This window comes from Ranitomeya variabilis, chromosome 4 (genome assembly GCF_051348905.1).
Source record: "Ranitomeya variabilis isolate aRanVar5 chromosome 4, aRanVar5.hap1, whole genome shotgun sequence".
In the NCBI taxonomy this organism is placed as follows: domain Eukaryota; kingdom Metazoa; phylum Chordata; class Amphibia; order Anura; family Dendrobatidae; genus Ranitomeya; species Ranitomeya variabilis.
The window spans coordinates 212,754,339-212,776,377 of record NC_135235.1 but is presented as its reverse complement, the minus strand read 5'-3'; the positions used below and the strand labels follow the sequence as shown (position 1 = coordinate 212,776,377).

General features: G+C 44.8%; 1 protein-coding gene across 1 annotated transcript in view; it reads left to right on the top strand.

The window, feature by feature from the left end:
• LOC143767780 (uncharacterized) overlaps nucleotides 1-22,039 on the top strand; it is a 76,521-nt gene that overhangs the window by 22,986 nt on the left and 31,496 nt on the right. Inside the window, exons 4-8 of the mRNA XM_077256301.1 lie at nucleotides 3,542-3,675; nucleotides 6,148-6,296; nucleotides 6,583-6,924; nucleotides 7,955-8,230; nucleotides 20,240-20,329. Coding sequence (XP_077112416.1) covers nucleotides 3,542-3,675; nucleotides 6,148-6,296; nucleotides 6,583-6,924; nucleotides 7,955-8,230; nucleotides 20,240-20,329 — 991 coding nt within the window. The remainder of the gene's footprint in view (nucleotides 1-3,541; nucleotides 3,676-6,147; nucleotides 6,297-6,582; nucleotides 6,925-7,954; nucleotides 8,231-20,239; nucleotides 20,330-22,039) is intronic.

Below are 22,039 nucleotides of genomic sequence, written 5' to 3'. Positions count from 1 at the left end.
TGTGGGGTCCAGACTGCGCCGGCGCTTGCGCTTGCGCAGTCTATAAAGGCTTCGGACAGAGTGACGCTCCCAGCGTTATATTATAGCTATATATATATATATATATATATGCAATATACAAAATGTACAAATAAAAAAGTTTAGCAGCAAGGTTCTGAGGAATAAATGTGCCTTATACTCAACCTCCATGATGCTGTATGATTACTACAACTAGCATACCTCTCAACCGTCCCGGATCCCGCGGGACTGTCCTGATTTTGACAGTCAGCCCCGGGATCCCGGGAGGGACAATAGTTGTCCTGCACTACGTGCCTAGGGCGGGGACAATGCAGGGGGCGGCACCTGAGTGCGGTTAGGTTTGTGGCTGTTTTTTTTTTTATAAAAGCTGGGTCACCTCCCCACCAAACCCGTCCCCTGTGCGGCGCTGCGCTGCCTGCCACGCTGAGGCAGAGAGCCAGCAGCGATCAAGATGAAAGGTCAGCGACTCACTTCCTCCTGTGTGTGCACGGAGCTCCGGCTTCTCCTGCTCTTATCTGCTATCCCGGCAGAGAAGGAGAGACGGGGGAGGTGCCGGGACAGTGCAGAGATGTGAGCAGCCGGAGGAACTGAAGAGCTGCACATGGACATCAGCCGCCCCTGCACCACAGAGGAGAGCGTGTGTGTGTGTGTGTGTGTGTGTCTGATGCTGCATGTGTGTGTGTGTCTGATGCTGCATGTGTGTGTGTGTGTCATGTGTGTATGAGGTATCTGGTGTGTATGTGATGGCTGCGTGTGTGTAATGGCTGCGTGTGTGTGATGGCTGGATGTGTGTGTGTGATGGCTGGATGTGTGTGTGTGATGGCTGGGTGTGTGTGTGTGTGATGGCTGGGTGTGTGTGTGTGTGTGATGGCTGGGTGTGTGTGTGATGGCTGTGTGTGTGTGTGATGGCTGGGTGTGTGTGTGTGATGGCTGCGTGTGTGTGATGGCTGCGTGTGTGTGATGGCTGCGTGTGTGTGTGATGGCTGCGTGTGTGTGTGTGATGGCTGCGTGTGTGATGCATTTGTGTCAAAGCTGCATGTGTTTGTGAGCTGCGTTTGTGATGCTTCATGTGTATGTTTGATACTGCGTGTGTGTGTGTGATGCTGTGTGTGTGATCTGCGTGCGTGTGAGCCGTGTGTGTGAGCTGTGTGTGTGAGCTGCGTGCCTGTATGTCATTATACAGTATGCAGCATCATGTGCGGCCATTATACAGTATGGAGCATCATGTGCGGTCATTATACAGTATGCAGCATCATGTGTGGCCATTATACAGTATGGAGCATCATGTGCGGTCATTATACAGTATGCAGCATCATGTGCGGTCATTATACAGTATGGAGTATCATGTGCGGTCATTATACAGTATGGAGCATCATGTGCGGTCATTATACAGTATGGAGCATCATGTGCAGCCATTATACAGTATGGAGAATCATGTGCAGCCAGTATACAGTATGGAGCATCATGTGGGCCATTATACAGTATGGAGCATCATGTGCAGTCATTATACAGTATGGAGCATCATGTGCGGCCATTATACAGTATGGAGCACTGTGTGGCCATTATACAGTATGGAGCGTCATGTGTGGCCATTATACAGTATGGAGCATCATGTGCAGCCAGCATACAGTATGGAGCATCATGTGCGGTCATTATACAGTATGGAGCATCATGTGCGGTCATTATACAGTATGCAGCATCATGTGCGGTCATTATACAGTATGGAGCATCATGTGCGGTCATTATACAGTATGGAGCATCATGTGCGGTCATTATACAGTATGGAGCATCATGTGCGGTCATTATACAGTATTGAGCATCATGTTGGGTCATTATACAGTATGGAGTATCATGTGCGGTCATTATACAGTATGGAGCATCATGTGCGGTCATTATACAGTATGGAGCATCATGTGCAGCCAGTATACAGTATGTAGCATCATGTGCAGCCAGTATACAGTATGGAGCATCATGTGGGCCATTATACAGTATGGAGCATCATGCGCGGTCATTATACAGTATGCAGCATCATGTGCGGTCATTATACAGTATGGAGCATCATGTGCGGTCATTATACAGTATGGAGCATCATGTGCGGTCATTGGACACTATGGAGCATCATGTGCAGCCAGTATACAGTATGGAGCATCATGTGCGGTCATTATACAGTATTGAGCATCATGTTGGGTCATTATACAGTATGGAGTATCATGTGCGGTCATTATACAGTATGGAGCATCATGTGCGGTCATTATACAGTATGGAGCATCATGTGCAGCCAGTATACAGTATGGAGCATCATGTGCAGCCAGTATACAGTATGGAGCATCATGTGGGCCATTATACAGTATGGAGCATCATGTGCGGTCATTATACAGTATGCAGCATCATGTGCGGTCATTATACAGTATGGAGCATTATGTGCGGTCATTATACAGTATGGAGCATCATGTGCGGTCATTGGACACTATGGAGCATCATGTGCGGCCAGTATACAGTATGGAGCATCATGTGCGGTCATTATACAGTATGCAGCATCATGTGCGGTCATTATACAGTATGGAGCATCATGTGCGGTCATTAGACAGTATGGAGCATCATGTGCGGTCATTATACAGTATGCATGCGGTCATTATACACTATGGAGTGTCATGTGTGTTCATTATATAATATGGAGCATCATGTGTGGCCATTATACAGTATGGAGCATCATTTGTGGCCATTATACAGTATGGAGCACTGTGTGGCCATATTTTTTTGTTTATAATTATTGTATATGAAATAGTGTGATCGGCAGTGCTAAATGGGTGTGGTTGGGACGTGGATATGGGTGTGACTAATTATGAATGGGTGTGGTCAGAGGCGTGGCCTAAAATTTGCCGCGACGCGCTTCGCGCACCGCAAACTTTGTCCCTCTTTCCCGTCTTCAAAAGTTGGGAGGTATGCAACTAGGGATGAGCGAACCAGAACTGCAAAGATCGAGGTTTGCACCTGACATCTAGCGTGTAGTACCGAACCTAGAACATGGAATTTTTACCGGAAGTCCGGTTAACTGTTTGGGTTCAGATGCTGAATAAAGTTTGTTGAATGGCTGCAGCGCAGCCACTCAACAAGCATTTAGGCTCTAGGCCCTTCCAGACCCATCACAGACGTGCCAAGTATTGGCACGTCTGTGATTGACCAGTGCACTATGTGTCCCGGCCTGTTTAAATGCCAGATCAGGGGTGCCAACACCAATCTGCTCTGCTTAGTATAGGACATGATGCAGCTGGAGTGAGGGACAGTATTAGTATTTTTGGGGGAACAGTTTTCCAAAAAGCCTGTTTTTGTGTACTCTGCTCTCGCAGCCAGGGTTGTCTGCATTAGTGTTACAGTTTCCAGTCCCTGAGTTACTTCCCTGCAGTTTCCAGTAAACTTGCCACCTACCTGCCAGCAGATTCCAGTTTCACTACCTACATACCTGCGGTTTCCAGTATCGCTACCTATTTGCAGTTTCCAATAACCTTTTTACCTGTCTGTGTAGGACCTCACCTACTTTCCTGCTGTTTCCAGTAAAGCATCTTACCTGCCTGTGGTTTCCGGTATCGCTACTTGCCTACTGTTTCCAGTATCACTACCTTCCTGTCTACAGTTTCCTGGCTCTTTGTGGATTCCAAGGTATTAGACTTTGTCACTCTGGAGTTTTGTCTGCTACCTGTTTCCGGTCTTCTAGGACCTCTTCTATTTGCCCGCCTGCGGTTTTCAGGACATCTTCCTGACTGTATGCCGATTTCATGATATTTGACTTTTTTTGTCTCTCCAGAGTTCTGCTGTCTGCATCTCCATGAAGCCTCCTGTTTGCCTACATTCTTCTGTAACTCTGCTATCTGCCCAAAGTTTTCAGTAGCTGCAATCTGTATGTGGTTTCCAGGACTTTATTAAACTTCTAGTTAGCATTATACATGTCCGTGTTCCGCATGCTCCATATGACTGCTGCACCGACGCCCGTGGCCTGTTAGCCCACCCGGAGCTTGGGTTTAGAGAATCCACCCTACCCAGAGCCCGTATATGTAATAACGTGTGTGGACTCATCACTGTGTAACATTCATGCACATCTTCAAAACTTATGGATACCAAGGTTCTGGTATCTCAATGTGTTCTTCAAGTGTGTATCAGTTCTGATGGTAGCTCAGACAGATGTTCTTGGAGCTACCATCATGAGACACAGCTGGGTACCTTAGGGTGAAGAAGACATTATTTTATTATTGCTTCTATCTTCTCCTTCACCAGCTACAGCGCCTTGCGAAAGTATTCGGCTCCCTGGAACTTTTCAACCTTTTCCCACATATCATGCTTCAAACATAAAGATACCAAATGTAAATTTTTGATGAAGAATCAACAACAAGTGGAACACAATTGTGAAGTTGAACAAAATGTATTGGTTATTTTAAATTTTTGTGGAAATTCAAAAACTGAAAAGTGGGACGTGCAATACTATTTGGCCCCTTTAACTTAATGCTTTTTTGCGCCACCTTTTGCTGTGATTACAGCTGCTCTTGGGGTCTGACTCTATCAGTTTTGTACATTGAGAGACTGAAATTCTTGCCTATTCTTCCTTGGCAAACAGCTTGAGCTCAGTGAGGTTTGATGGCGATAGTTTGTGAACAGCAGTTTTCAGCTCTTTCCACAGATTCTCGATTGGATTGAGGTCGGGACTTTGACTTTGCCATTCTAACACCTGGATACGTTTATTTGTGAACCATTCCATTGTAGATTTTGCTTTATGTTTGGGATCATTGTCTTGTTGGAAGACAAATCTCCGTCCCAGTCTCAGGTCTTTTGCAGACTCCAACAGGTTTTCTTCAAGAATGGATGGAGCCAAATACATGGCTCCATCCATCTTCCCATCAATTTTAAACATCTTCCCTGTCCCTGTTGAAGAAAAGCAGGCCCAAACCATGATGCTGCCACCACCATGCTTGACAGTGGGGATGGTGTGTTCAGGGTAATGAACTGTGTTGCCTTTACGCCAAACATATCGTTTGGCATTGTTGCCAAAAAGTTCAATTTTGGTTTCATCTGACCAGAGCACCTTCTTCCACATGTTTGGTGTGTCTCCCAGGTGGCTTGTTGCAAACTTTAAACAACACTTTTTATGGATATCTTTGAGAAATGGCTTTCTTCTTGCCACTCTTCCATAAAGGCCAGATTTGTGCAGTGTATGACTGATTGTTGTCCTATGGACAGACTGTCCCACCTCAGCTGTAGATCTCTGCAGTTCATCCAAAGTGATAATGGGCCTCTTGGCTGCATCTCTGATCAGTCTTCTCCTTGTTTGAGATGAAAGTTTAGAGGGACGGCCGGGTCTTGGTAGATTTGCAGTGGTATGATGCTCCTTCCATTTCAATATGATCACTTGCACAGTGCTCCTTGGGATGTTTAAGGTTTTGGAAATCATTTTGTATCCAAATTCAGCTTTAAACTTCTCCACAACAGTATCACGGACCTGCCTGTTGTGTTCCTTGGTCTTCATGATGCTTTCTGTGCTTCAAACAGAACCCTGAGACTATTACAGACCAGGTGCATTTATACAGAGACTTGATTACACACAGGTGGATTATATTTATCATCATTAGGCATTTAGGACAACATTGGATCATTCAGAGATCCAGAATGAACTTCTGGAGTGAGTTTGCTGCACTGAAAGCAAGGGGGCCAAATAATATTGCACGCCCCACTTTTCATTTTTTGAATTTCCACAAAAATGTAAAATAACCAATACATTTTGTTCAACTTCACAACTGTGTTCCACTTGCTGTTGATTCTTCACCAAAAATTTACTTTATGTTTGAAGCATATGGGAAAAGGTTGAAATGTTCCAGGGAGCTGAATACTTTTGCAAGGCACCGCACATAGTCAACACTATAAACTGGATTTAAGCCTTGGTAATGCCACAAGAAAAATCCTACTGAAAGTAAGACAATGGATTAATTGTAGCCAGAGTGTTCACTTTTGACATTATTACAAGAACTGCTGACTGTTGTAGCGATAACCGTTGCTCTACAGTCAGAGGTGGCCATCGTAGAGAAGGCTGAAAGGAAGTTGAAAGGAAATTCTCTATCTAAGGAAACATCCTCTAACTTCTGATAGCACTACAGTACAATATGTCTTAGAGGATAACACGGCATCACCAGTTATTCCCATCAGTATGTCCTGCAGAAAGAGGAACATAATATCTAGCAGAACCTCAGGGAAGCCTACAACCGAGGAATCAGCCATGAGAGCCGGCATGATAGCAGGTAATGTTTTATATGATAGAAGTCATGGTTTTGTATAGAAAGAGCCAATCTGAAAGTTGACTGTTAGGGAACTCTTGTATATGCTTGCCTAAAATATCCCTTTGACTCCCATTCCGATGTGGGGATCAAAAAAGGTTTATAGTTAGAACCTACCATCTCCTAGTAAGCACAGAAAAGATTCTTCCCCGGTGTCGTAGAAGACGTTTGTTAGACTATTTTTCTTCATCGCTTCTTTGTACAGTAGAAGTCTTCATACATTTTTATTTTCAGTGTTTTTCACTTTTAGTTTTAATCCTCCACATCAGCCTGGTCAATGGAAAAATAAGGATTGAGCCTCTACCTGAGTATCCGATAGCCAAGGAATCAGTCATCTTGAGTGTTACCGGAATTAAAGGAAACATTATTTTTTTCAAATGGTTTAAAGGACCAAGAGCCACCACTAAGTATCACATATTCACATACACCGGTGGTACGCTAATTGTTGGGGAACAGTACAACTCTCGTGTCAACGCTTTCTCTAACGGATCATTACAGATCAGAGATCTTCAAGTTGAGGATCGAGGGAAATACATAGTGAAGGTACAGACAAACATGCAAGAAGATGAGGATATTGACCTACAAGTTTACGGTGGGTACCTATGTTGTAATCCTAAGGCAGTGTTTGCCATGCTATTCGACATCTTTGTAGGGGGTACAACAGCAGGACCCTCACTTTCGATGGAAAGAATAGAGAAGCATTTTAGTGAAATCCTGATAGATGCTTTTATAAGTCATTAAGTATCTTGGGGCATCTCAAATGGATCAATGGCACCACAGATCTTACATCAGGTCTTTTGTCATAAAAAAAGACATCAAACTACTAATTTGAAATACCCGATGATGGAATTTGACATTAGGTCCGTCATTTGTACCTTACGTCAATAAATTAGAACCTAGATTTCTAGAAGTTCACAAGAACCTGATGTCAAGTCTCAAAGGCTAACTTTTATTTAAAATGATTTTTGATATGTTGTAAATGTGCTGCCGATCATTTGGGATCTGGATCCTGAGACCTGCACATATCGTACTATGCTCTGAAGAGCTTACATATGTCAACAGCACCACTCGGATTCTACTCAAGTCCAAACAGGGCGGTGTACTGGCTCAACAAAAAGTCTATGACTGCGATTCATGAAAGCATTCAGTCAAAAATAAAAGCTTTGAATAGTCACAAAATTTAGGTGCATCTTTGCAATCTTTGGTGTTTTCACGCCAGTTTCTCCCATGAACAAAATGGGCGAAGCTAGGGCAGGGGCGAAACGGAAGTAGGATGCCACGGCACGTCATGAATCAGATTAGTCCTGTATGCCAGAAATCTCACTCCAGCACCTGACTGATTTCTGGTGCAGGGAATGGAGGCGCACACCACTTGACAGACACCTTCTGACTCCAGCAAGCTCACTTTTCAAAACCAGCGAGTGCAACACTGGTCTTGATAAATCGGGCTAGTGCAAGCAGTCATGCACCAGTTCGGCATTGTTGCTTGTACAAGTGATCTTTTGTGTTTTGTGGAAAAAGTGAGAGTCTCGGGACTCCCTCGTATAGGCAACAACATGTCCTTACAGGATTACTTCTTTAATGGCTTCTTTCTGTAATTTATTATTTCATCTTGTCTGTAGAGACTGTCGGTAAACCGGTGATCACAGCATCTCATTCTGAAATCAAAGAAAATCACTTTGCCTCCCTTACCTGTGCCACAGCCAATGCCGACCGGATCGTATGGATGAAATCGAGATCTGAAATAATACAAGTAAAAAATGGAAACATTGTAATGCATGAGAACGGGACGATCATATTTTCTAACATCAAAAGTAGCGACGAAGGAAAATATGAGTGCCGAGCGGAGAATCTGGTCAGCAGAAGCTCCAGTGAAGTCTATACTCTGTCAATATCACGTGAGTATTGTCATACTTAAAATATAAGCTTTTAGCTGGCGTTCATAGGAGATCGTGATTTTCGCCATACATTGCAGTGCTTAAACTGTGCAAGTGATTGGATGATCCCACCCTAAGAGAACTTAGAAATACAGTAAAAAAAGTTTTTAAAAAATATGAAAAAAATGCAAAAATACAAACATTCAAATCACCCCTCTCTTGCCCCATTAAAAATAAGGCAATTTAAAAAAATACACATATTTAGTATCGTAAAAGCACAATTTATCAAAATATAAAATACATTAATCAGAATGGTAAACAGCGTAACAATTAAGGAAAGAAAAAGTTGAAATGCCAGAATTACTCCAAAATGGTATCAGTAAAAGCAAAAACATCAGCTCAGAGCATAAAAAATAAGCCCTCACACATCACTATACCCCCAAAATTAAAAATGTGTCGGACCTTGGAAAATTGCTACACAAGCATAATTGTTATTTTTTACATATTTCTTTTTTTTTTTCACCATTAAACAAAAAAGAAAAAAACTATACCTGTTTAGTATCTACATAATTGTACTGACCTAGAGAATCATATTGCCAGGTCAGTTTTAGTCTATATTGAACATAGTAAATTAAAATAATTTTGGAATAGCACCTTTTTGAATTTTCAACACACTAGAATTTTTTTCCTGCTTTTCAGTGCATAACATGATAAAATGAATGGTGTTATTCAAAAGTACAACTCGTCTTGCAACAAGAATAGGAAAAATTAAAAAAAATTATGACTTGTAAGAAGGGGATGAAATACCGTAATTAAAACAGAAAAAAGTCCAGCCATGAAGGAGTTAATGGGATTTGAACCTATGAACCCAGCGCTGCAAGGTTACTATTACTATGCTAACCATTGACCTGCCATGCTGCCTACATGTCTGGAGTCAGGATTCTATTGTCCTTCTGCGGAGTAACCACTAGTGGCTGCTATTTTCACTTTGATACATTGTGCTGCATTTCCACTCCTTACCACTGGAGGCTGCTATTGTGTTTCTGCAATCATTTTTCCCTCAATTGATTCTATAGTAAAACTTAAGTATGCCATACTGAGCCAATCACAAGGGACACAAAAAATGTAAAAGGCTACTTATATGAATACATCACCAGAACCACAATTAATACATTAATACATCACAAGTGCCAAGTTTTGAGTATTTGAGGCAGAATTGGAGAGATTCTGCTCAGTTTCCACTCCAAAATGTAAGTGTGAACATATGCCAATTACACTAAGTTTGTGGAGCCGACACTGAGCAGATCCTCGCTAACTCATCTTCCTTCTCTCAAAACTCAAAGTTTTGAGGATTATTAACTCTTAACATTGCCATGAAGCACATTTTGGATTGATACATATGTACAATGTCAGAACCATCATCAGCACATGAATGCAAAGCCAGAACCACAATCAATACATGAATGCCGTGCCAGAACCACCGTCAGTACATGAATAAATTACTGGCCATAGTGCAGCGATCAATTGCAATGTCAGGCCAGCCCCATGTACAATTGCATCACATGAACCTACAAGTTCCAGTATGTCTTTAATAATGGTAAGGAAATACTGGGAGTTGTTAACAGTGATCATCAGACTGCAGACCATACAGGAATCACAGCACTGATGAGGCGCTGGCAATATCATAAACATTTACATGCAGGTACCTGAAAGGTGACATCTGCTCTGATTGAAGTCGCCCCTATCCCTTTTTGTCTCCATGTAGCACAGACGCCATGACGAGATTTCATGTGAAAAGCTTGTGTTAGGGTTTGTGGAACGCACCGAATATATTTATTGATGTGATTGGTGCGTTCGCAACCCGGGATCCACCGTTCAGGAAATATCCTGCTGCTAAATGAATGGCGGCACAATATGGCGGTATTAACCAGCTCTGTTAGCTTCACAGAGAGGCAGAGAAAGCAAAGCTCTGTGCCCTGCTAACTCTCACAGAGACACAGGCTAACTACCCAGACGAGAGCAGTCAGTGGTCATGCATGCACACAACACTCCTCGCCAGAGGTGCCAGCATTCTAGGGGCTTATTTCAGCCGGGTCCCTGAATACTCTCATACACAATCTCCTCGCCGGAGGTGCCAGCATTCTAGGGGCTTATTTCAGCCGTGTCCCTGAACACATTCACGCATATGACCACAGTGGCGCAAAGCACGTAACTTTAGAAGATACTAGCGCATGGCCGTGCGGCCATGCGAGCCTTAAATAGCTGCAGCACGTACAGGACCTTCCAAAAGAGGACCAATAAGAAACTGCTACAGAGCCTGCGTACCTACAGGACCTTCCTAGAAAGACGAATAGATTTGGCTGCAGTACCTGAACATGTGACCCTTGATCTCCAGTGAGAGATCTTACCCTGGGCATGCTCAGTGTGTGCAAAGCAGGACTTAGTGTTATGACCCCAATGGCGAGGGTCTCAAAGGAACAAGTAAGTCTGCGACGTACAAAAATCCAGCTCATAGGGCAGTGGTAACTGGGTTGACCATATATCTACTCCTAACGCCAACACTAGAAGTAGCCGGGGAACATGCCTACGTTGGTCGCTAGATGTCTCGCGCCAGCCGGAGGACTAACCACCCCTAGAAGAGGAAAACAAAGACCTCTCTTGCCTCCAGAGAATAGACCCCAAAAGTCGGATACAAGCCCCCCACAAATAATAACGGTGAGGTAAGAGGAAATGACAAACACAGAGATGAACTAGGTTTAGCAAAGAGAGGCCCACTTACTAATAGCAGAATGTAGTAAGATAACTTATATGGTCAACAAAAACCCTAACCAAAATCCACACTGGAGATTCAAGAACCCCCGAACCGTCTAACGGCCCGGGGGGAGAACTCCAGCCTCCCTAGAGCTTCCAGCAAGGTTAGGATACAGATATGTACAAGCTGGACAAAAATGCAAACAAAAATAAATAGCAAAAAGCAAGAAAGCAGACTTAGCTTAATTTAGCAGGAACCAGGATCAGTAGACAAGAGCACAACAGATTAGCTCTGATTACAACGTTGCCAGGCATTGAACTGAAGGTCCAGGGAGCTTATATAGCAACACCCCTGACCTAACGACCCAGGTGAGCATACAAGGGATGGCAGACATTCCCAGAGTCAAATCACTAGTAACCACTAGAGGGAGCCAAAAAGATAAATTCACAACAGTACCCCCCCCTTAGTGAGGGGTCACCGAACCCTCACCAAGACCACCAGGGCGATCAGGATGAGCGGTGTGAAAGGCACGAACCAAATCGGCCGCATGCACATCAGAGGCGACCACCCAGGAATTATCCTCCTGACCATAGCCCTTCCACTTGACCAGGTACTGAAGCCTCCGCCTGGAGAGACGAGAATCTAAGATCTTCTCCACCACGTACTCCAACTCGCCCTCAACCAACACCGGAGCAGGAGGCTCAGCAGAAGGAACCACAGGCACAACGTACCGCCGCAACAAGGACCTATGAAATACGTTGTGGATGGCAAACGACACCGGAAGATCCAGGCGAAAGGATACAGGATTAATGATTTCCAATATCTTGTAAGGACCAATGAAGCGAGGCTTAAATTTGGGAGAGGAGACCTTCATAGGAACAAATCGAGAAGACAGCCATACCAAATCCCCAACGCGAAGTCGGGGACCCACACCGCGGCGGCGGTTGGCAAAACGCTGAGCCTTCTCCTGTGACAACTTCAAGTTGTCCACCACATGACTCCAGATCCGCTGCAACCTATCCACCACGGAATCCACCCCAGGACAGTCAGAAGGCTCCACATGTCCCGAGGAAAAACGAGGATGGAAACCAGAGTTGCAGAAAAATGGCGAAACCAAGGTGGCGGAACTAGCCCGATTATTAAGGGCAAATTCGGCCAACGGCAAGAAGGTCACCCAATCATCCTGATCAGAAGAGACAAAACACCTCAAATAAGCCTCCAGAGTCTGATTAGTTCGCTCCGTTTGTCCGTTAGTCTGGGGATGGAAAGCGGATGAAAACGACAACTCAATGCCCATCCTACCACAAAAGGATCGCCAGAACCTGGAAACAAACTGGGATCCTCTCTCCGACACAATATTCTCAGGAATGCCGTGCAAACGAACCACGTTCTGGAAGAACACAGGAACCAGATCAGAAGAGGAGGGCAGCTTAGGCAAAGGAACCAAATGGACCATCTTGGAGAAACGATCACATATCACCCAGATGACAGACATGCCCTGAGACACCGGAAGATCAGAAATGAAATCCATAGAGATGTGTGTCCAAGGTCTCTTCGGGACAGGCAAGGGCAAGAGCAACCCGCTGGCACGAGAGCAGCAAGGCTTAGCTCGAGCACAAGTACCACAGGACTGTACAAATGACCGCACATCCCTTGACAAGGAAGGCCACCAAAATGACCTGGCCACCAGATCTCTGGTGCCAAAAATTCCCGGGTGCCCTGCCAACACCGAGGAATGAACCTCGGAAATGACTCTGCTGGTCCATCTAGCAGGCACAAACAATCTGTCAGGTGGACAAGAGTCAGGCCTACCAGCCTGAAATCTCTGTAACACACGTCGCAGATCTGGAGAAATAGCAGACACGATAACTCCTTCCTTAAGAATACCCACAGGTTCAGCGACTCCAGGAGCATCAGGCACAAAGCTCCTAGACAGAGCATCGGCCTTCACATTCTTAGAACCTGGTAAATACGAGACCACAAAGTCAAAACGGGAGAAAAACAATGACCAGCGGGCCTGTCTAGGATTCAGGCGTTTAGCAGACTCGATATACATCAGATTTTTGTGATCAGTCAAGACCACCACACGATGCTTAGCACCCTCGAGCCAATGACGCCACTCCTCAAATGCCCACTTCATGGCCAACAACTCCCGATTGCCCACATCATAATTTCGCTCTGCCGGCGAAAACTTCCTAGAGAAGAAGGCACAAGGTCTCATAGTAGAGCAACTAGGGCCTCTCTGCGACAAAACGGCCCCTGCCCCAATCTCCGAAGCATCCACCTCAACCTGAAAGGGAAGTGAGACGTCAGGCTGGCACAAAACAGGCGCCGAAGTAAACCGGCGTTTCAACTCCTGGAAAGCCTCCACGGCAGCAGGAGCCCAGTTAGCTACATCAGAGCCTTTCTTGGTCATATCCGTCAGCGGTTTAACAACGCTAGAGAAATTTGCGATAAAACGACGGTAGAAGTTAGCAAAACCCAAGAACTTCTGAAGACTCTTAACTGACGAGGGTTGAGTCCAATCATGAATAGCTCGGACCTTGACTGGATCCATCTCCACAGCAGAAGGGGAAAAAATGAACCCCAAAAAGGGAACCTTCTGTACACCAAAGAGACACTTTGAGCCTTTTACAAACAAAGAATTTTCACGCAAAATCTCAAAAACCATCCTGACCTGCTCCACATGCGAGTCCCAATCATCAGAAAAAACCAGGATATCATCCAGATAAACAATCAAAAATTTATCCAGATACTTCCGGAAAATGTCATGCATGAAGGACTGAAAAACTGAAGGTGCATTAGAGAGCCCAAATGGCATCACCAAGTACTCAAAATGACCTTCGGGCGTATTGAATGCGGTTTTCCATTCATCGCCCTCCCTAATGCGCACAAGATTGTACGCACCACGAAGGTCTATCTTGGTGAACCACTTGGCACCTTTAATCCGGGCAAACAAATCTGACAACAGCGGCAAAGGATACTGAAATTTGACAGCGATCTTATTTAAAAGCCGATAGTCAATACAAGGCCTCAAAGATCCGTCCTTTTTGGCCACAAAAAAGAATCCCGCACCAAGAGGGGAAGAAGAAGGACGGATATGCCCCTTCTCAAGAGACTCCTTGATATATGAACGCATCGCGGTATGTTCAGGTACCGACAGATTAAACAGTCTCCCCTTAGGAAACTTACTGCCAGGAATCAAATCTATTGCACAGTCACATTCCCTATGAGGAGGCAGTGCACTGGACTTAGACTCGCTGAAGACATCCTGATAATCAGACAAATACGCCGGAACTTCCGAAGGCGTAGAAGAAGCAATAGACAAGGGCAGGGAATCTCCATGAATTCCATGGCAGCCCCAACTTGACACTGACATAGCCTTCCAGTCCAAGACTGGATTATGGGTCTGTAACCATGGCAAACCCAAAACAACCAAATCATGCATTTTATGCAGAACAAGAAAACGTATTACCTCCCGATGTTCGGGAGTCATGCACATGGTAACCTGTGTCCAAAACTGCGGTTTATTTTTTGCCAATGGCGTAGAATCAATACCCCTAAGAGGGATAGGATTTTCCAATGGCTCAACAACAAATCCGCAGCGCTTGGCAAATGACAGATCCATAAGGCTCAGGGCAGCACCTGAGTCCACAAACGCCATGACAGGATACGATGACAGTGAGCAAATCAAAGTTACAGATAGAATAAATTTAGGTTGCAAATTACCAATGGCGACCGGACTAACAACCTTAGTAAGACGTTTAGAGCATGCTGAGATAACATGTGTAGAATCACCACAGTAGTAACACAAGCCATTCTGGCGTCTATGAATTTTCCGTTCATTTCTAGTCAGGATTCTATCACATTGCATTAAATCAGGTGCCTGTTCAGACAACACCATGAGGGAATTTGCGGTTTTGCGCTCCCGCAACCGCCGGTCAATTTGAATAGCCAGGGCCATAGAATCATTCAGACCTGTGGGAATGGGAAAACTCACCATCACATTCTTAATGGCTTCAGAAAGGCCATTTCTAAAATTTGCAGCCAATGCACACTCGTTCCACTGGGTCAGCACGGACCATTTCCGAAATTTTTGGCAATACACTTCAGCCTCGTCCTGGCCTTGAGACATCGCCAGCAAGGCTTTTTCTGCCTGAATCTCAAGATTGGGTTCCTCATAAAGCAAACCGAGCGCCAGAAAAAACGCATCAATGTCAGCCAATGCCGGATCTCCTGGCGCCAGCGAGAAAGCCCAATCCTGAGGGTCGCCCCGTAAAAAAGAAATAACAATTTTTACTTGCTGAGTGGATTCTCCAGATGAACAGGGTTTCAGGGACAAAAACAATTTACAATTATTCCTGAAATTTCTAAATTTAAATCGGTCTCCGGAAAACGGTTCAGGAATCGGTATCTTAGGTTCTGACATAGGATTTCTGATAACATAATCTTGTATGCCCTGCACACGAGCAGCAAGCTGGTCCACACTTGTAATCAAGGTCTGGACATTCATGTCTGCAGCAAACACAAGCCACTCAGAGGTAAAGGGGAAAAGAAAAAAAAATGAGAAAGAGAAAAAAAAACTCAGAACTTTCTTTCTTATAATCCCGCTTCTGCAATGCATTTAACATTTAATACTGGCCTGGCAAACTGTTATGACCCCAATGGCGAGGGTCTCAAAGGAACAAGTAAGTCTGCGACGTACAAAAATCCAGCTCATAGGGCAGTGGTAACTGGGTTGACCATATATCTACTCCTAACGCCAACACTAGAAGTAGCCGGGGAACATGCCTACGTTGGTCGCTAGATGTCTCGCGCCAGCCGGAGGACTAACTACCCCTAGAAGAGGAAAACAAAGACCTCTCTTGCCTCCAGAGAATAGACCCCAAAAGTCGGATACAAGCCCCCCACAAATAATAACGGTGAGGTAAGAGGAAATGACAAACACAGAGATGAACTAGGTTTAGCAAAGAGAGGCCCACTTACTAATAGCAGAATGTAGTAAGATAACTTATATGGTCAACAAAAACCCTAACCAAAATCCACACTGGAGATTCAAGAACCCCCGAACCGTCTAACGGCCCGGGGGGAGAACTCCAGCCTCCCTAGAGCTTCCAGCAAGGTTAGGATACAGATATGTACAAGCTGGACAAAAATGCAAACAAAAATAAATAGCAAAAAGCAAGAAAGCAGACTTAGCTTAATTTAGCAGGAACCAGGATCAGTAGACAAGAGCACAACAGATTAGCTCTGATTACAACGTTGCCAGGCATTGAACTGAAGGTCCAGGGAGCTTATATAGCAACACCCCTGACCTAACGACCCAGGTGAGCATACAAGGGATGGCAGACATTCCCAGAGTCAAATCACTAGTAACCACTAGAGGGAGCCAAAAAGATAAATTCACAACAACTTAGTCCCAGAAAAGCCTGTTCGCCGTAGATCAGTGCAGGGTACAATAGCAGAGCCTGGAGATGCAGCAATAACCCTTTGCACTGAATTCAGTAAGACGCTGCGACCAACGTCTCTGCTGAGCAGGCTCCACTGCGGCCAATGGAGAATGGGAGACCGCAGCAGACACGGATCGAGATTCCCTCTGTGCAGCAGAGGAAACTCGACTCCTAACAGCTTGTATCTGTAGATTTTCCCCTTCTCTTTCTTCATCAGTGACCTCCACACTGCCCCACTCCAAAATATCCCCACACCACCATTCTGTAAAATATCCCTCCCACCCGCACTGCCACTCTCCAATATATCCCCTGGCACAGCCCCTAAGCAAATTGTCCCCAGAACACTGCCCCTCTGCAAAATGTCCCCCGCCCCGCATAATTCTCTTTGCAAAATATTCCCCACTGCCCCTCGGCAAAATACGCTCCGCACACTGCCCCTTTCCAATATATCCCCCTGCACATTTATCGTTTGCAAAATATCCCCAGGACACTGCTCCTCTAAACAGTATTACCCTCCCACACTGCCCCTCTCCAAAATATCCACCAACATTGCCACTATGCAAAATAGTCCCCCTATACTGCTTCTCTGTAAAATATTCCTCATACTGCTCCTGTGAGTAAAGTATTTTCCCACCTCCACTGCCTCTCGCGAAACTGTGCACAGTTGTCACCCCCCCATTATGTGCCCTAATTGTTACATTAACCTCCTCCCCACCTCAATCACAATGATAAGGTATTTAATCTTTGGTTCCTTGTGGAGCGCTTATTGTTGCCCATCATTTCACCATTTCTGATCCTCTGTGGCGCTTTGGTGATGAAATGCCGATAGCAGCGTGATGAAATCAGCAGCATGATGACCTCATCACCTTGCTGCACATTGGGGCCGGGGCTGATAGGCGCTCCTCTGCTCCAGTCCCGGCAACAGTGTTCAGTGTTTAAATGTATTTGCATCAGAAATACGTGAATAGATTGAATATAGGAAGAATAAAGAGCTCTGCAGGCCACAGCAAATACTTTGGTGGGCCTCATGCAGCCCACGGACTGTATGTTGCAGAAGTAGGGACTAAAAGCTAGACAAAATCCTCAAGGAATGTGTGGGTGTTTCACGTGGCTTTAAGGTGAGCCAAACAGGAAACAAGATGGCTCCCACATGTTCAACAATGGCCATCTTATACAGATTACAGAAACACAATATCAGACTCCAGTTCCAAGGAGTGGAAGTGCAGCTCAACGTCATGCTCAAGATGCCTACAACACAGGTTTCTTTAAAAAAAAGCTATTTTGCTATAAAACTGGCCTTAAACATGAAATAGCAGACAGTTATCTCTCCTGTCTTCCCCATACACATGAGCGCTTGGCTCCTCTGAGCATACGTGTATTTTTAACAGGGAAAAAATAGAACAATACTGCAAGACACTCCTGGCAGTGGCTTGTCTCCCTTGAAAACAATAGATTGGCTGATGAAACTCCACTAGCCAGATCCTTTTCACCCCCAACATCATCTGTCATAGGAAAGTTGGCATGACTGACTTTTATCTAATAAACTATGGATCCTTAAAGAGATTTTCAGAGAATGTGATAAAAATGGCCACCATCACATATTTCATGCTGCATCCCATTTTAGGGCTGTCCCACACGTCCAGATAATTCCGGTACCGGAATAAATCGGTACCGGAGTTATCCGTGTCCGTGTGCCTGGGAACTCACGCAGGCCATACGTGCGGCACACGTGTGCCGCCCGTATGGCGAGTGGGTACCACACGGAGTGTGTGGTACCCACTCTGCATCTTGCTGAATCCGCGATTCATATGTTCCCTGCAGCAGCGTTTGCTGCAGAGAAAATATGAATCATAGTGTTTCAAATAAAGATCTATGTGTCCGCCACCCCCCCACCCCCTGTGCGCCCCCCCGCTGGTCAGAAAATACTTACCCGCTCCCTCGCTGCTTCCTGGTCTGGTCGCGGCTTCTAGTGTATGCGGTCACGTGGGGCCGATCATTTACAGTCATGAATATGTGGCTCCACCTCCCATAGGGGCGGAGCCGACTATTCATGATTGTAAATGATCGGCCCCACGTGACCGCATACAGTAGGAGGCGCGGGGCAGAGAGGAAGGAGTGACAGCCAACGAGGGAGCGGGTGAGTATTTTCAGGACAGCGGGGGGGCGCACAGGGGGTGGGGGGGCGGCGGACACATAGATCTTTCATTTAAACACTATTATTCATATCTTCTATGCAGCAAACGCTGCTGCACAGAAGATATGAATCGCGGCTTCAGCACCATGTGGGGGGGACAGCGCTTACTGTAGCGCTGTCTCCTGCACGCACACGGACCCCAGACGGAGAACGTCCGTGTGAGGTCCGTGTTTTACACGGACCCATTGACTTTAATGGGTCCGTGTAATACGTGCGCTCCCACGAACACTGACATGTCTCCGTGTTTGGCACACGGAGACACGGTCCGCAAAAAATCAATGACATCTGAACAGATGCATTGATTTTTATGGGTCTACGTGTGTCAGTGTCTCCGGTACGGGAGGAAACTGTCACCTCACGTACCGGAGCCACTGACGTGTGAAACCGGCCTTAGACAACTACGTGTTATACAAACCCTGTAGGAATGATAAAATACTTTTTGGTCCTATATTAATGTATTCCAATTTCTGATAGTGCCCTATTTAGGGACACCTTTCCAACCTGCCACTGACGTTAAATAACTAGATTAAATTATCCTATTCGTGGCTACTGTCCATGAGTTGGCATGAAGTTATGAGGGTAATTATATTCAGTGATAGATATAGGGCCACACAAGCTGTTAAAATAGCTCATAGCTACATGTTTCACATAGATTAGCATCAGGGGACTGAAGCTATAATGGACTATTAATATTTTGATTACAGCTTCAGTCCACTGATGACTGAACATCAGATCACTGATCACCGAATATACTTACCCTCATACCTTCATACCAAATCATGGACTGCAGCCATGATTAGGATAATTTAATCTAGCTATTTAGCGTCAGTGGCAGGTAGGATAGGTGTCCCTAAATAGGGCACTATCAAAGCTTGGAATACATTAATATATGACCACTTCTCATTTTAGTCACGAGTCATGATGGGTTGCAGGCTTAAGAAACATTGCTTAATACATTTGTCTCAACTGTCAGAGGAGAATCATCATGAACGAACATACCTCATTTGCTCAACCAGTCATGGAGCAGGGCTGGAGCAGGAGAAAAAAATCTCCTCAGCTGACTAAGCATAACAGGCTTTTTGTTCTCCAACCTCAGTCGTAATCTGTGGTCAACCTATCTCCAGGCCCTGCTGCGCAGCTGTCAGACTAACTGAGCAGAACAGGGTTACAAATTCCCATGGAGCAGGACTGAAGCAGGAGAAAAGAAAATGTTTGGCTTAGTCAGGCGAGGAGAATTTTTTTTAACTTTTTTTTTATTATGCTTTTTCTCAGTCTTACAGATGAGACACACATCTCAAGCAGTGTTCCCTTGGGCTGAAAGCCATCCTGACATGTAAACTAGATTGAGTTGCAGCTTCAAATGTGTGATGGTGGACCTTTTTTAATCATATTCTTGGAGAACCCTCTATAAGATTGTGTACTTTGAGTTGATAAAATATGTTGACTAACTTAGAAGGAAGCTGATTTCTACTTGTCTTTGAGCAATTAGTTATATTATGGCTGAAAAATGCAGTGGCCAACGGCCAAGTCATTTGGAAGGTAATACCATTGACCACCACAGGTAAACTTGGTTTTGGCCACATGCAACTGCTGCATTGATTGATGCTCAGCCTATTCATCTAATCTGATTTCAGGTGAAGAAAATGAACCAATGGTCACTGAACCATATGGATCCACCACTGCAACACCATACATGACTGCAACATCAGACTCTAAACATGCAAGTACTGTACATGAGCCAAAAATACAATTTTTGGGGGTTTTCCACAATAGGCTATATGCACACAATGTCTTCAATCTGACCAGAGTTTTCTTAATCTATATTTTTTAGTATAGTTAGTTAAATAGACGGAAGATTATACAAAATCAGAGTCCAGATGTTGTTCTGTACTTTCATTAAACATTTCTCCATAAGCAATAGCTAGACAAAGTCCAAGAGAACTTCCTTAGGAATGCCTCCTAGTTGCCGCGTAGAGTAGCTAGTCCTGTAAACTGCATGGTAAACGAGGGAATGTTGAATTGCTATATATGAATTTTATTCAATTTTATGCCAGTCTATGTTGCACCATTTTATTAAATATATCATGTTCCATTTGGCAAATATACCAAAAAGTTATTTGTCAATCATCATCAATGAATAAATCCATGATTTTGGGAGGTAAAAATATACAGTATGTGATGTGGATAAGTGTAGGAAGAGTAATAGATTAAAGGAGTTGTTCCCTGTTTGTAATAAACTAAAAAATGGGCTTTACTCATCATTTCCAGGTCCAGCACTGAGTTTTCCCCGTTACTCCCGGTGTCTGTTATAGGTTGCAACGTTGATTTTACGTTAACAGTACTGCCACCAATCATTGAACTCCAGTGGTGTAACTAAAGTCTGATGGACCATGGTGAAAAATTTGGACCTCGGGCCCCTCCCCTGCATGTTGGTCAGATGTATGGGTCCTTGTAGCTTTCTAAATCCTATAACATGTTTGTTCCCATCACTTCATTATGTATTAATGTCCCCCATCCCGTACTAATGTCCTCCATCCTGGGCGATTTCCAAGTGTATATGTTAGTCCATCCTGAGTCTCTTCCAGGCACATAAATCCCCCATCTTGGGCCCCTTCCTGTTATTTATGCATCCTAGTCTGGGCCCCTTCCTGTTATGTGTGCCCCCCATCCTGGATCCCTTCCAAGTATGTACTGTATGTCACCAATCTTGGGCCTCTTCCTGGTATATATGTCCCCCATCCTGGTTTATATGTCCCCCTTCTTGGTATATATCTTCCCCCCATCCTACTATATATGTCCCTCATCCTGGGCCCCTTCCTAGTATATATGTCCCCCATTTGGTATACATGTCCCTCTTTCTAGTATATGTCACCCAACCTGGTTTATATCTCCCAAATCCTGGCATATATGTCCCCTATCCTGGTCTTATGGTATTTATGTATTTCGTTCTGCCTCTACATGAAAACATAAAAAAAAAAACATTCTTCACACCTTCTTCAGGTCCAACGATGTATGGCGTTCTCTTCTGTAGCAGGCAGCTGACATCGTCATGCCTGCTGTGGCGAAACATATCCAGCTGACGTAGGCACTGGGGTTGGCGGGCACACCTCCAGCATGAGCCCAGTTGCGGCCTCACCCTCTGTGACTGAGATTGATACGCCCCTGTGGAGCTCAGAGGCTCTTCCTGAGGAGACAGACCTCACTGATTGGCTTATGCACTGTCGACGTGGCATCAGCGCTGCAGTCAATAACTGACGTGAGGAAAATCTGCGGAGACTACGCATCGGACCTGGAAAGGGTGAAAAAAGCAAAGTTAGCACCTGGGGACCTGAATTGGGACAACCCCTTTAGTTTATATCGAAATCTTTTCCGTTGTTATCTCTACTGATCAAGTGTGTGCAGATCAAAGTTTTAGTAGTTTTTTTTATTCTTTC